The 12,281-nt window shown below is 48.8% G+C and overlaps 2 protein-coding genes across 3 annotated transcripts in view; one reads left to right on the top strand and one right to left on the bottom strand.

Moving 5' to 3' along the window:
- The window catches only part of LOC138752852 (cation channel sperm-associated auxiliary subunit beta-like), a 149,028-nt gene that overhangs the window by 121,732 nt on the left and 15,015 nt on the right, over positions 1-12,281 (bottom strand). The window contains exons 6-8 of the mRNA XM_069915474.1: positions 9,545-9,600; positions 8,253-8,384; positions 2,808-2,884 (exon numbers count right to left, since the gene is read on the bottom strand). Of these exons, the coding sequence (XP_069771575.1) occupies positions 2,808-2,884; positions 8,253-8,384; positions 9,545-9,600 (265 nt within the window). The remainder of the gene's footprint in view (positions 1-2,807; positions 2,885-8,252; positions 8,385-9,544; positions 9,601-12,281) is intronic.
- Positions 8,245-12,281, top strand: part of rps6kl1 (ribosomal protein S6 kinase-like 1) — a 62,692-nt gene continuing 58,655 nt past the window's right edge. Inside the window, exon 1 of one of the 2 annotated variants that reach the window (XM_069916124.1) lies at positions 8,245-8,359. The gene's annotated coding sequence lies outside the window, so the exon portion shown is untranslated. Of the gene's footprint in view, positions 8,393-12,281 lie in introns of both variants that reach the window. The other variant, XM_069916121.1, reaches the window with a different exon arrangement.

Genomic DNA, 12,281 nt, shown 5'->3' with positions numbered 1-12,281 from the left:
CATCAACAGGTTCACCTGGCTTGACGCATACCCCCATCCCTACATTTCCAACATGGTGAATCAGATCGCCCAATACAGTGTGTTCTCGACCATAGACCTTAAGTATGCCTATCACCAGCTTTCTATTCGCCCCGAGGACCGACAGTGCACTGCTTTTGAGGTGGATGGTTGACTACACCATTTTCTCAGAGTCCCTTTTGGAGTCATGAATGGGGTGTCATGCCACAACCCTGCCCCCAGTTTGTGCCCGGGTCAGTGTGAGCGAGCAACACAAGGGATGCTGTCCATCTCTAGCTAATAAAAGCCTTCAGTTCCAGTAACTTCAGTCTTTGCGTAATTGATCATGCGTAAAGTTTTTTGTGATGTCATGCATGTACTCAAACAATAAATCTGAAATCTGGGTATTGAGTATACTTTTGGTATCTTTGCCCAAGAAAATGTACAGCAAAATCCTCCAGACTTTGGTGTGCTGGACTGGCAGATTTTTTAGACTATTAATTATTGCTCCAGATAATACACCATCATGATATTATTTTGCAATTTTACATATGTTGAACAACAGTATGATAAATTTACCAGTAAACCCTATAACTTTAAAGTAAGCTTCAAAAACAGAGCCCCAGTAAATTTAAAGGTAGCACTGGAAACAAGTTTAAAGAGAACTTGGGAGACAAAACATTTGAGCTTGAAAGGAGCTCAAAAATAAAACAGTTCAAAAGGAACAAGGTACAGGTGTGTTTAAAAATGTGGGAAATTAGGTCCTCGTTGGTTTAAAGGAAATGTGAAAAATAGAACCACGGTGAGTTTAAACAAAGCACGAAAAGCAGGGCCACTGTGAGTTGAAAGGGAACTTGAGAAAACAAAGCACTGTGTATGAAAAATAAAGTGTGGGAAACAGGCCCATTTGCATTTAAAAGCCGCCTGGGAAAAGTGGTCCCAGTGTGTTAAAAGAAAATGCAGTAAATGGGACCCTGGTAAGCTTAAAGGAAGCAGCGGGGCCCCTGTGAGCTTAAAATTAATTCAGGAAAACAAAGCCCCCAGTGTGTTTAAACAAAGCGTGGAAAGCATGGCCCCAGTGAGTTTAAAGGAAGAGTTGGAAACTGGGTTCCAGTCAAGTATAAGGGAGTGCTGAACATAGGGTGCCATGGCATGCCTAAAGAGAGTGTGGGGAAGAGAACCCAATGAACCAGATGCTAAGCCAACAGGATTTCCAAACAATTGATTGGCAAGGTTGCTGCACTTTAAAGCATTTACCATAGAGGGAATACAGCAAAGTCTGGTTCCAGGGAAGGGGCTGTACCGATACATAGGGTCTGCATTCTCGAGAGTTTAGAACACGGAGAGTAGATTATATTGAAACAGACTTAACTCTGTTTCAATGCAGGGAGGATGTTTCACCTCACCAAGGAATGTAAATGAAGGGAGAACAAGATGAAAACCATTTAGAATGATGATGAGGGAAAATTTTCTTCTCTTAAAGTGTGGTTTGCTTTTGGAATTCTCTGCCTAAAGAAGCTCAGTCACTGTGTTTATTCAAAACAGAGAGAGGAATCAATTTTTGGACATTAAGGGTTATGGTGCTGGTCCTGGGAAAAAGCTCTGAGGTACAAAATCAAAGATGATCTTGTTAAACAAAGAATAAGTTCACAAGGCCAGGAAGTTAAATCCAGCTCTTTCTTATTTCCTTCTGTAACCTGGCCAAGCAAATTGTTTCCGATCCCTGTTGCAGAACCATGGCATGAAATCATATGGCAGCAAGCTGATGCCTATGCTATACTTTTTTCCTGTCCTCCTCCAAATGCTGACCTATAAGTATTCTTTGTCTTCAAAAATGTGGTCATCAGCTCATGGTTTGTAACTAATGTGAGACTGAAAGGCTAAATCTCTTCAATCTAAATGTCTTCTTCTCCTCTTCCTCCACGAGAACATAGTACACTGCACACAGTACAGGCCTTTCAGCCCTTGATATTGAGCCGACCCATATATTCCTTAAAAAAGTACTAAACCCTCTGTAGCCCATAACCCTCTATTTTTCTTCCATCCATGTGCCTAAGAATCTCTTAAATGCCCCTAATGTTTCAGCCTCCACCAGGATCCCCAGCATAGCATTTGGGTATGCACAACTCACTGTGTTTAAAAAAAAACTTATCCCTGATATCTCTGCTAAACTTCCCTCCCTTCCCTTTGTCCTCTAGTGCTTCCTATTCCTGTCCTGGGAAATAGGCAAGGGCTGTCCATTATCTATGCCTCTCATAATCTTGTAGACCTCTATTAAGTCCCCTCTCATCCTTCTGTGCTCCAAAGAGAAAAGTTCCAGCTCTGCTCTTAAGACATTTTCCAACCCAGGCAACATCCTGGTAAGTCTCCACTGAACCCTCTCCATAGCTTCCACATCCTTCCTATAATGAGGTGACCAGAACTGAACACAATACTCTAAGTGTAGTCTCACCAGAGATTGGTAGAGTTGCAACATGACCTCACTGCTCTTGAACTCAATCCTCCTATTAATGCCCAGCATCCTATAGGCCTTCTTAACTACCCTATCAACCTGTGCTGTGACCTTGAGGAGTGTAAAAGATTTCAGTTGTTAAATGTCTGAACACCAATCAAAAATTAAATTATGCTGAAGGGGGAAGAGAAAGAATGGCATGACCACATTCTCCGTAGCATTTCAATCTGAACAGACTGATCGTTGAATAAGCAGGGCAACAGCAGAAGGATTAGATATGACAACACGTTGCCATGGATTGAGCAAAGCTCGTCCCCCAAATTACCCAATGCAGTCTGTTCGTTGGAGTTCCACTCACCTCTTCCAGCTGATTTCTATTGTGTACCACCTTCCTCTGCAAGAATGACAATGAAAGTCGACATATGATTTGTTTTCCTGTCACAATTAATGAGAAGACATTGTGTATTAAGGTCGGTTTATGGTAGATCAGTAGGAATGAGTCCTGATTGCTAGAAATTGAAAGTAGATGAAATGTGGTTGCAGTGAGCTCCCTCCTGTTTCTCTGAGGATGCAATATTTCTCTTCTTTAATTCTTGCATCAAGACTTCAATGCAAGATCACTTCACACAAATCACTTCACGGACAATCATTGATGAAGGTTTGACAGCAATCCATTGTCCCAGAGGGTACTGCTTACACCAAAGGTTTAAATTTTATTTGAATATTGTAAAATAAACCACTGTCAGCTCCAGAGACAGGCCATTTAAAGCCATAATAGAGCCGACAGCACTGAGTTCGGGTGGATGGATCCCACAGAAGAGCGCTGAGACTTCGCAAATTACTAAGAGGGCATGCGCAAAATTACGTTGGAACCAGCAAGAAGATGCAGCGGAGTTGCAACTTCATTGTCAATTTAAGAATTTTAGACTCTTTGTATAGGACGTCCCAAATTTAAGATGAAAATATGAAGTTTAGCTCATCGTCCTATACGGCGGCATATACACTACTGTTGCGAGCCCCACATTATATGTCAAGAAGCCACATGTGGCTCACGAGCGGCTGTTTGGAGACCCCTGTCTTACACAGTGTATCTCTGCTTTAAGGAAACCAGCTGATTTTATCATGTGTTTGGCATTCACAAGATCTGATTTTTTTTTGTGTACTTTCACCCATGCAATATCACAAACAAATTAAAACAACTCTTCCTCCCATAAATAAGCATAGTTTGGAATTAACACGTGTTTTTTGTTGTTATTTTGTAGTAATGCAGTGGATGCCAGACTGTAGAACAAATGCCAAAATAATGCAAAAATTCAGGTTTCACAGTACATGTGGCAATTTTTTTTTTAAAAGCATGGGAGAGCTAGTGGGCCAACTGGCCCACAAGCAGCAGGAGATCTAGGAAAGGGGGAATAAAATCCAGAAACCCAGAACAACAATATAAATAAGAAGGATTGGAGTGTTTCAACATCACCGAAGTTAACTGGTGTAGGGTGGGGAGATGGCAGGGATATGCCTGCAAGAGCATGGTGTATTTTACCGTTCAATTTCACATTCACTACAACTACCTGCGAGCAGCACCCACCTTTGGTGAAAGAGGTGCCCATTCACCCACCATGGGTGAAACAGGAGCCCATTAACACACCTTGGGTGAAACAGGAGCCCATTAACACACCTTGGGTGAAACAGGAGCCCATTCACACACCTTGGGTGAAACAGGAGCCCATTCACACACCTTGGGTGAAACAGAAGCCCATTCACCCACTTTTGGTGAGACAGGAGCCATCAGCACCTACCTTTGGTGAGACAGGAGCCATCAGCACCCACCTTTGGTGAATCAGGAGCACATTCACCCACCTTTGGTGAAAGAGGAGCCCATTCACCCACATTTGGTGAAACAGGAGCCCATTCACCAACCTTTGGTGAATCAGGAGCCCATTCACCCACCTTTGGTGAATCAGGAGCCCATTCACCCACCTTTGGTGAAACAGGAGCCCATTCACCCACCTTTGGTGAAACAGGAGCCCATTCACCCACCTTTGGTGAACCAGGAGCCCATTCACCCACCTTTGGTGAACCAGGAGCCCATTCACCCACCTTTGGTGAACCAGGAGCCCATTCACCCACCTTTGGTGAACCAGGAGCCCATTCACCCACCTTTGGTGAACCAGGAGCCCATTCACCCACCTTTGGTGAACCAGGAGCCCATTCACCCACCTTTGGTGAACCAGGAGCCCATTCACCCACCTTTGGTGAAAGAGGAGCCCATTCACACACCTTTCGTGAAAGAGGAGCACATTCACACACATTTGGTGAAACAGGAGCCCATTCACACACCTTTGGTGAAACAGGAGCCCATTCACCCACATTTGGTGAACCAGGAGCCAATTCACATGTTTGGTGAATCAAGAGACCATTCACACACCATTGGTGAAATAGGAGCCCATTCACACACCTTTGGTGAATCAGGAGCCCATTCACCCACCTTTGGTGAACCAGGAGCCCATTCACCCACCTTTGGTGAACCAGGAGCCCAGTCACCCACCTTCGGTGAACCAGGAGCCCATTCATCCACCTTTGGTGAAACAGGAGCCCATACACCCACCTTTGGTGAACCAGGAGCCCATTCACCCACCTTTGGTGAAACAGGAGCCCATTCACCCACCTTTGGTGAAATAGGAGCCCATTCACCCACCTTTGGAGAAACAGGAGCCCATTCACCCACCTTTGGTGAACCAGGAGCCCATTCACCCACCTTTGGTGAAACAGGAGCCCATTCACCCACCTTTGGTGAACCAGGAGTCTATTCACCCACCTTTGGTGAACCAGGAGCCCATTCACCCACCTTTGGTGAACCAGGAGCCCATTCACCCACATTTGGAGAACCAGGAGCCCATTCACCCACCTTTGGAGAACCAGGAGCCCATTCAACCACTTTTGGTGAATCAGGAGCCCACACCCACCTTTGGTGAACCAGGAGCTCATTCACCCACCTTTGGTGAACCAGGAGCTCATTCACCCACCTTTGGTGAACCAGGAGCCCATTCACCCAACTTTGGAGAACCAGGAGCCCATTCACCCACCTTTGGTGAACCAGGAGCTCATTCACCCAGCATTGGAGAACCAGGAGCCCATTCACACTCCTTTGGTGAACCAGGAGCCCATTCACCCACCTTTGGTGAACCAGGAGCCCATTCACCCACCTTTGGTGAACCAGGAGCCCATTCACCCACCTTTGGTGAACCAGGAGCCCATTCACCCACCTTTGGTGAACCAGGAGCCCATTCACCCACCTTTGGTGAACCAGGAGCCCATTCACCCACCTTTGGTGAACCAGGAGCCCATTCACCCACCTTTGGTGAACCAGGAGCCCATTCACCCACCTTTGGTGAACCAGGAGCCCATTCACCCACCTTTGGTGAACCAGGAGCCCATTCACCCACTTTTGGTGAACCAGGAGCCCATTCACCCACCTTTGGTGAACCAGGAGCCCATTCACCCACCTTTGGTGAACCAGGAGCCCATTTACCCACCTTTGGTGAACCAGGAGCCCATTCACCCACCTTTGGTGAACCAGGAGCCCATTCACCCACCTTTGGTGAACCAGGAGCCCATTCACCCACCTTTGGTGAACCAGGAGCCCATTCACCCACCTTTGGTGAATCAAGAGCCCATTCACCCACCTTTGGTGAAATAGGAGCCCATTCACACACCTTTGGTGAAACAGGAGCCCCTTCACCCACCTTTGGTGAACCAGGAGCCCATTCACCCACCTTTGGTGAACCAGGAGCCCATTCACCCACCTTTGGTGAACCAGGAGCCCATTCACCCACCTTTGGTGAACCAGGAGCTCATTCACCCACCTTTGGTGAACCAGGAGCCCATTCACCCACCTTTGGTTAACGAGGAGCCCATTCACCCACCTTTGGTGAACCAGGAGCTCATTCACCCACCTTTGGTGAACCAGGAGCCCATTCACCCACCTTTGGTGAACCAGGAGCCCATTCACCCACCTTTGGTGAACCAGGAGCCCATTCACCCACCTTTGGTGAACCAGGAGCCCATTCACCCACCTTTGGTGAACCAGGAGCTCATTCACCCACCTTTGGTGAACCAGGAGCCCATTCACCCACCTTTGGAGAACCAGGAGCTCATTCACCCACCTTTGGAGAACCAGGAGCTCATTCACCCACCTTTGGAGAACCAGGAGCTCATTCACCCACCTTTGGAGAACCAGGAGCCCATTCACCCACCTTTGGTGAACCAGGAGCCCATTCACCCAGCATTGGAGAACCAGGAGCCCATTCACCCTCCTTTGGTGTACCAGGAGCCCCTTCACCCACCTTTGGAGAACCAGGAGCCCATTCACCCACCTTTGGTGAACCAGGAGCCCATTCACCCAGCATTGGAGAACCAGGAGCCCATTCACCCTCCTTTGGTGTACCAGGAGCCCCTTCACCCACCTTTGGAGAACCAGGAGCCCATTCAACCACTTTTGGTGAATCAGGAGCCCACACCCACCTTTGGTGAAACAGGAGCCCATTCACCTTCCTTTGGTGAACCAGGAGCCCATTCACCCACCTTTGGTGAACCAGGAGCCCATTCACCCACCTTTGGTGAAACAAGAGCCCATTCACCCACCTTTGGTGAACCAGGAGCCCATTCACCCACCTTTGATGAACCAGGAGCCCATTCACCCACCTTTGGTGAACCAGGAGCCCATTCACCCACCTTTGGTGAACCAGGAGCCCATTCACCCACCTTTGGTGAACCAGGAGCTCATTCACCCACCTTTGGTGAAACAGGAGCCCATTCACCCACCTTTGGAGAACCAGGAGCTCATTCACCCACCTTTGGAGAACCAGGAGCCCATTCACCCACCTTTGGTGAAACAGGAGCCCCTTCACCCACCTTTGGTGAAACAGAAGCCCATTCACCCACATTTGGAGAACCAGGAGCTCATTCACCCACCTTTGGAGAACCAGGAGCTCATTCACCCTCCTTTGGTGAACCAGGAGCCCATTCACCCACCTTTGGTGAACCAGGAGCCCATTCACCCACCTTTGGTGAACCAGGAGCCCATTCACCCTCCTTTGGTGAACCAGGAGCCCATTCACCCACCTTTGGTGAACCAGGAGCCCATTCACCCACCTTTGGTGAACCAGGAGCCCATTCACCCTCCTTTGGTGAACCAGGAGCCCATTCACCCACCTTTGGTGAACCAGGAGCCCATTCACCCACCTTTGGTGAACCAGGAGCCCATTCACCCTCCTTTGGTGAACCAGGAGCCCATTCACCCACATTTGGTGAACCAGGAGCCCATTCACCCTCCTTTGGTGAACCAGGAGCCCATTCACCCACCTTTGGAGAACCAGGAGCTCATTCACCCTCCTTTGGTGAACCAGGAGCCCATTCACCCACCTTTGGTGAACCAGGAGCCCATTCACCCACCTTTGGTGAACCAGGAGCCCATTCACCCACCTTTGGTGAACCAGGAGCCCATTCACCCACCTTTGGTGAACCAGGAGCCCATTCACCCACCTTTGGTGAACCAGGAGCTCATTCACCCACCTTTGGTGAACCAGGAGCCCCTTCACCCACCTTTGGTGAACCAGGAGCCCCTTCACCCACCTTTGGTGAACCAGGAGCCCCTTCACCCACCTTTGGTGAACCAGGAGCCCATGTCCCTGGCGCGGGGATTGTCGCCTTCCCGCGTCCGTTGGTAACCCGTGGCAACCGTTGGAAGCGGCCGCCGCCGGGGGTGGGTAGGGGGTGGGGGGTGGGTGTGACGAGGCTCGCGCACCTTCTCGTGGCGTGGAATGGGTCGACCAAGATGGCGGCGCGTTTCCACGCGAGTTGGTCGCGCCTTTCCGCCGCGGGAGCCGCCAAGGCTGGCGCACCTGAACCGAGGTTGGAGGGGAGAAATGACCAGGAGCTTCGAAGGCAAGGGGGAGGGGCGAGGGGGGAGGGGGGAGGGGAGGGGGGGAGGGGGGAGGGGGAGAGGGGAGGGGGGAGGGGAGGGGGGAGTGGGGAGGGGAGGGGGGAGGGGGGAGGGGAGGGGGGAGGGGGGAGGGGAGAGGGGGGAGGGGAGGGGGGAGGGGGGAGGGGGAGGGGAGGGGGGAGGGGAGGGGGGAGGGGAGGGGGGAGGGGGGAGGGGAGGGGGGAGGGGGAGGGGGGAGGAGGGAGGGGGGAGGGGGGAGGGAGGAGGGGAGGAGGGAGGGGGGGGAGGGGGAGGGGGAGGGGGGGAGGGGGAGGGGGAGGGGGGAGGGGGCGGGGGGGAGGGGGGGGAGGGGGAGGGGGGGAGGTGGGGGTTGAGGGGGGGGAGGTGGGGAGGAGGAGGGGGGGAGGGAGGGGAGGGGAGGGGGGAGGGAGAGGGGGAGGGGGAGGGGAGGAGGGGGGAGGGGGAGGGAGGGGGAGGGGGAGGGAGGGGAGGTGGGGGGGAGGGGGGGGAGGTGGGGAGGGGGGGGAGGTGGGGAGGGGGGGGAGGTGGGGGGGAGGGGGAGGGGGGGAGGAGGTGGGTGAGGAGGATATACAGGTGGGTGGCCACGTGATTTTCCTCAATACTGCACCTTTTGCCCACCTTGGGAGTGATAACTAGCTCTGGAGATGAAGTGTTGACCTCCTTCCAGAGGATGTTCGGTCTCCATCCTGGATGCTCTCAACAACTGATGGTGAAACTTATATTTGCAACCTTCTAGTTTAGATGCAATAGTGAAGTAGAGCCATAGTCTATAAAGTAAAATAATTAGCTAGGCAGATGGAACTTCATCCGAATAATTGGTTGGTGATGTACTTTAGAAGGACTAATAAGGGTAGGGCATACATCAGGGATGGGAGGGGGCAAGGGAATGGAATAGAGGGACCTTGGTTATGTACATACTTGCATTACTTCTGAGCGTTGAAGCTCGGGAGATCCAATTGCTAAGGACATATTAGGGATACTTAGTACAGGTACCTTAGTACAGGTACCTTAGTTCAGGTACCTTAGTTCAGGTACCTTAGTACAGGTACCTTAGTACCGGTACCTTAGTACAGGTACCTTAGTACAGGTACCTTAGTTCAGGTACCTTAGTACAGGTACCTTAGTTCAGGTACCTGAGTTCAGGTACCTGAGTACAGGTACCTTAGTACAGGTACCTTTGTTCAGGTACCTGAGTACAGAGGTACCTTAGTTCATGTACCTGAGTTCAGGTACCTTAGTTCAGGTACCTTAGTACAGGTAGTACTATCCACACTGCTGAAGATCAAACTGCGCTGGGTAGGTCACGTCTCCAGAATGGAGGACCATCGCCTTCCCAAGATCGTGTTATATGGCGAGCTCTTCACTGGCCACTGAGACAGAGGTGCACCAAAGAAGAGGTACAAGGATTGCCTAAAGAAAGCTCTTGGTGCCTGCCCCATTGACCACTGCCAGTGGGCTGATCTCACCTCAAACCGTGCATCTTGGCGCCTCACAGTTCGGCGGGCAGCAACCTCCTTTGAAGAAGACCGCAGAGCCTACCTCACTGTCAAAAGACAAAGGAGGAAAAACCCAACCCACCAATTTTCCCTTGCAACCGTGTCTGCCTGTCCCGCATGGGACTTGTCAGCCACAAACGAGCCTGCAGCTGACGTGGACATTACCCCTCCATAAATCTTCGTCCGTGAAGCCAAGCCAAAGAAAAAAAGACTATCCGTTTTATGAATAGTCGCTTTACGAAAATCTGCTTTTACCGGAAGGATTTGAATTATGCCATTTTGACTTAGAAAAGGTTTCATAGGAACGCTCTAGTTTTGTAAAGCTGGGTCTGCTTGTCATCGCTTGCTAAGTGGGATGAAGAAGCAGCAGATGATGTACCACCTCTGACTCTGAAGAGCGACCATGATATTGATTGTAACGCTTTATTCAGTGCTGAAGATGTGGATTGGTGTGATGTTGGAGGATTCTAATGAATTTTTGTGTTTGTTGACTTCACTTTTTTGCATGCATCCCATAAATTAAAAACACTACTGTCAGAAATAAAACTTCTCACACATGAGTCTCTTTAAAACTGATGACACGACAAGCTTTATTTACAAGTCTGCAGAGTTGGACTCAACTGGTTTCTCACCAGTTAAGCCCCGATACATACAGTGCATTGATTTTTATACCTTTATTATTTGCCCTTCCCCTTCTTATTAATACTGTTTTAATTGGTTAGTATTACAAAAACATTCTAAGTATAACTGCATTATTAATTATCACGTTCGTTACGTACGCTGTGAACTCTACATTCACTGAATTCTGTTTCTCACACTTCTTATCAATCCTTTGTCTCCTGCATGTCTCTCACTATGACCATGAAAAGATAGGTTTAAAAAAACATATTCAGCAGCTCCTTCTGTCCTTGACTGCTAGTAAACTCTCTGTCTGTTCTGGCTTCCCTGTTTATGATTAATCATCACATTTTAACTTAAGTCTTTTTAACCTAAATTCTCTATATCACAATCCACCCCTTTCTCTCTTTAAAATGTGTTGAATATATGTATAGATATGAATGGGGATTCTAAGCTAGGGAAGAGAAATGTTTTATGATACATTAATCTCACGCTGAAATAAAAGTCTTACAGGGTCTCCCATCCCCCCTGGTTGCATAGCTTGTTCGACCATGGAAATCACCAGGCTGCGTAGACAGGGAATAATACAGGGCAAAATAAGTAGGAGGAATAAAATACCTCCGATGACCCACAAGAAGGTATGCCACGAGGTTCCTCCAAACCATTTGTCCATCCAATTAAATTGTGGGAAAGGATGCCAGGTTTGAACCGGTACATGGGACAATGTACGAATATTATCAGCGATTTTACGAATGGCTTTTCCATTATCATCAATCTGTAAGCAGCAGTTAGTCAAATTAAGTTTGCCACATACACCTCCTTCCGTGGCTAGGAGATAGTCTAGGGCTAGACGGTTCTGATATATAGCAGAGCGCATTTGACTTTGCTGGGACGCAAGTAATTGCAGGGCTATAGCTGTTTGATTTGTAACAATTTCAAGCACTGCTTGTAAGCGAATTATGCGATTTAACATATATATAGGAGTACGATAACCCCAAGATCTATCTTGAGCCCATGTAGCGGGACCATAATATTGAATTATGCGCTCTGGAGGCCAATCATCTCTCCATTCTCCCAAATGTACCGTGGTAGAGCGGGGTTCACGATGTAATGTATCAAAGACCTTCACGCCTAATTTATGACCGTGATCGTGGGGTAGAAGGAAAAATTCTGGGCGGATTATTCCTAGGAAACAAGTTCCACTCCACTGTGAGGGAAGACGAGTATAAGCTTTATTACCACATACCCAGAATAATCCATTTGGGGATACTCCATACCCCCTTTCCCAAACTCTTTTAAGAACAGGATTTGATTGGTATGGTCCTGTGATGGTGGAAGTGGTACAATTCCAAAACTGAATACTGCTATTAGACAGGGGTAGGCAATTAGTTTTAAAAACTAAGTCTGAGGTTTAGGAAACCAAATGAAAACACCAGGCGAAATGCGAATCCATACAGCCTTGCAGGGACTTTCTCCTACTGGGTATTTGCCGGCTCGTGAGAGACAATAAAAACCAGAGGGGACATTAGAGAGAGACCAGGTTTCTCTTGATCTCGTTCGGTTAGTTGTCCAAATGCGGGAAATCATGGTCAATGAATTGAGAGGTTCTCCCCACCAAGGCCATTGTTCTGACATCCGTGGACCCCCGCAGACCCAACAATTAGTTACATTAAAAGTTCCTGCAATTTTAGTTGCCAGATCTACAAAAAGGTTATCTCCCCCAATTGCATTACCGAAACTTACATGGTTATTTGGA

This window comes from Narcine bancroftii, chromosome 2 (genome assembly GCF_036971445.1).
Source record: "Narcine bancroftii isolate sNarBan1 chromosome 2, sNarBan1.hap1, whole genome shotgun sequence".
Classification (NCBI taxonomy): domain Eukaryota; kingdom Metazoa; phylum Chordata; class Chondrichthyes; order Torpediniformes; family Narcinidae; genus Narcine; species Narcine bancroftii.
The sequence above is the reverse complement of the archived record's forward strand: the minus strand, read 5'-3'. Positions and strand labels throughout refer to the sequence as shown.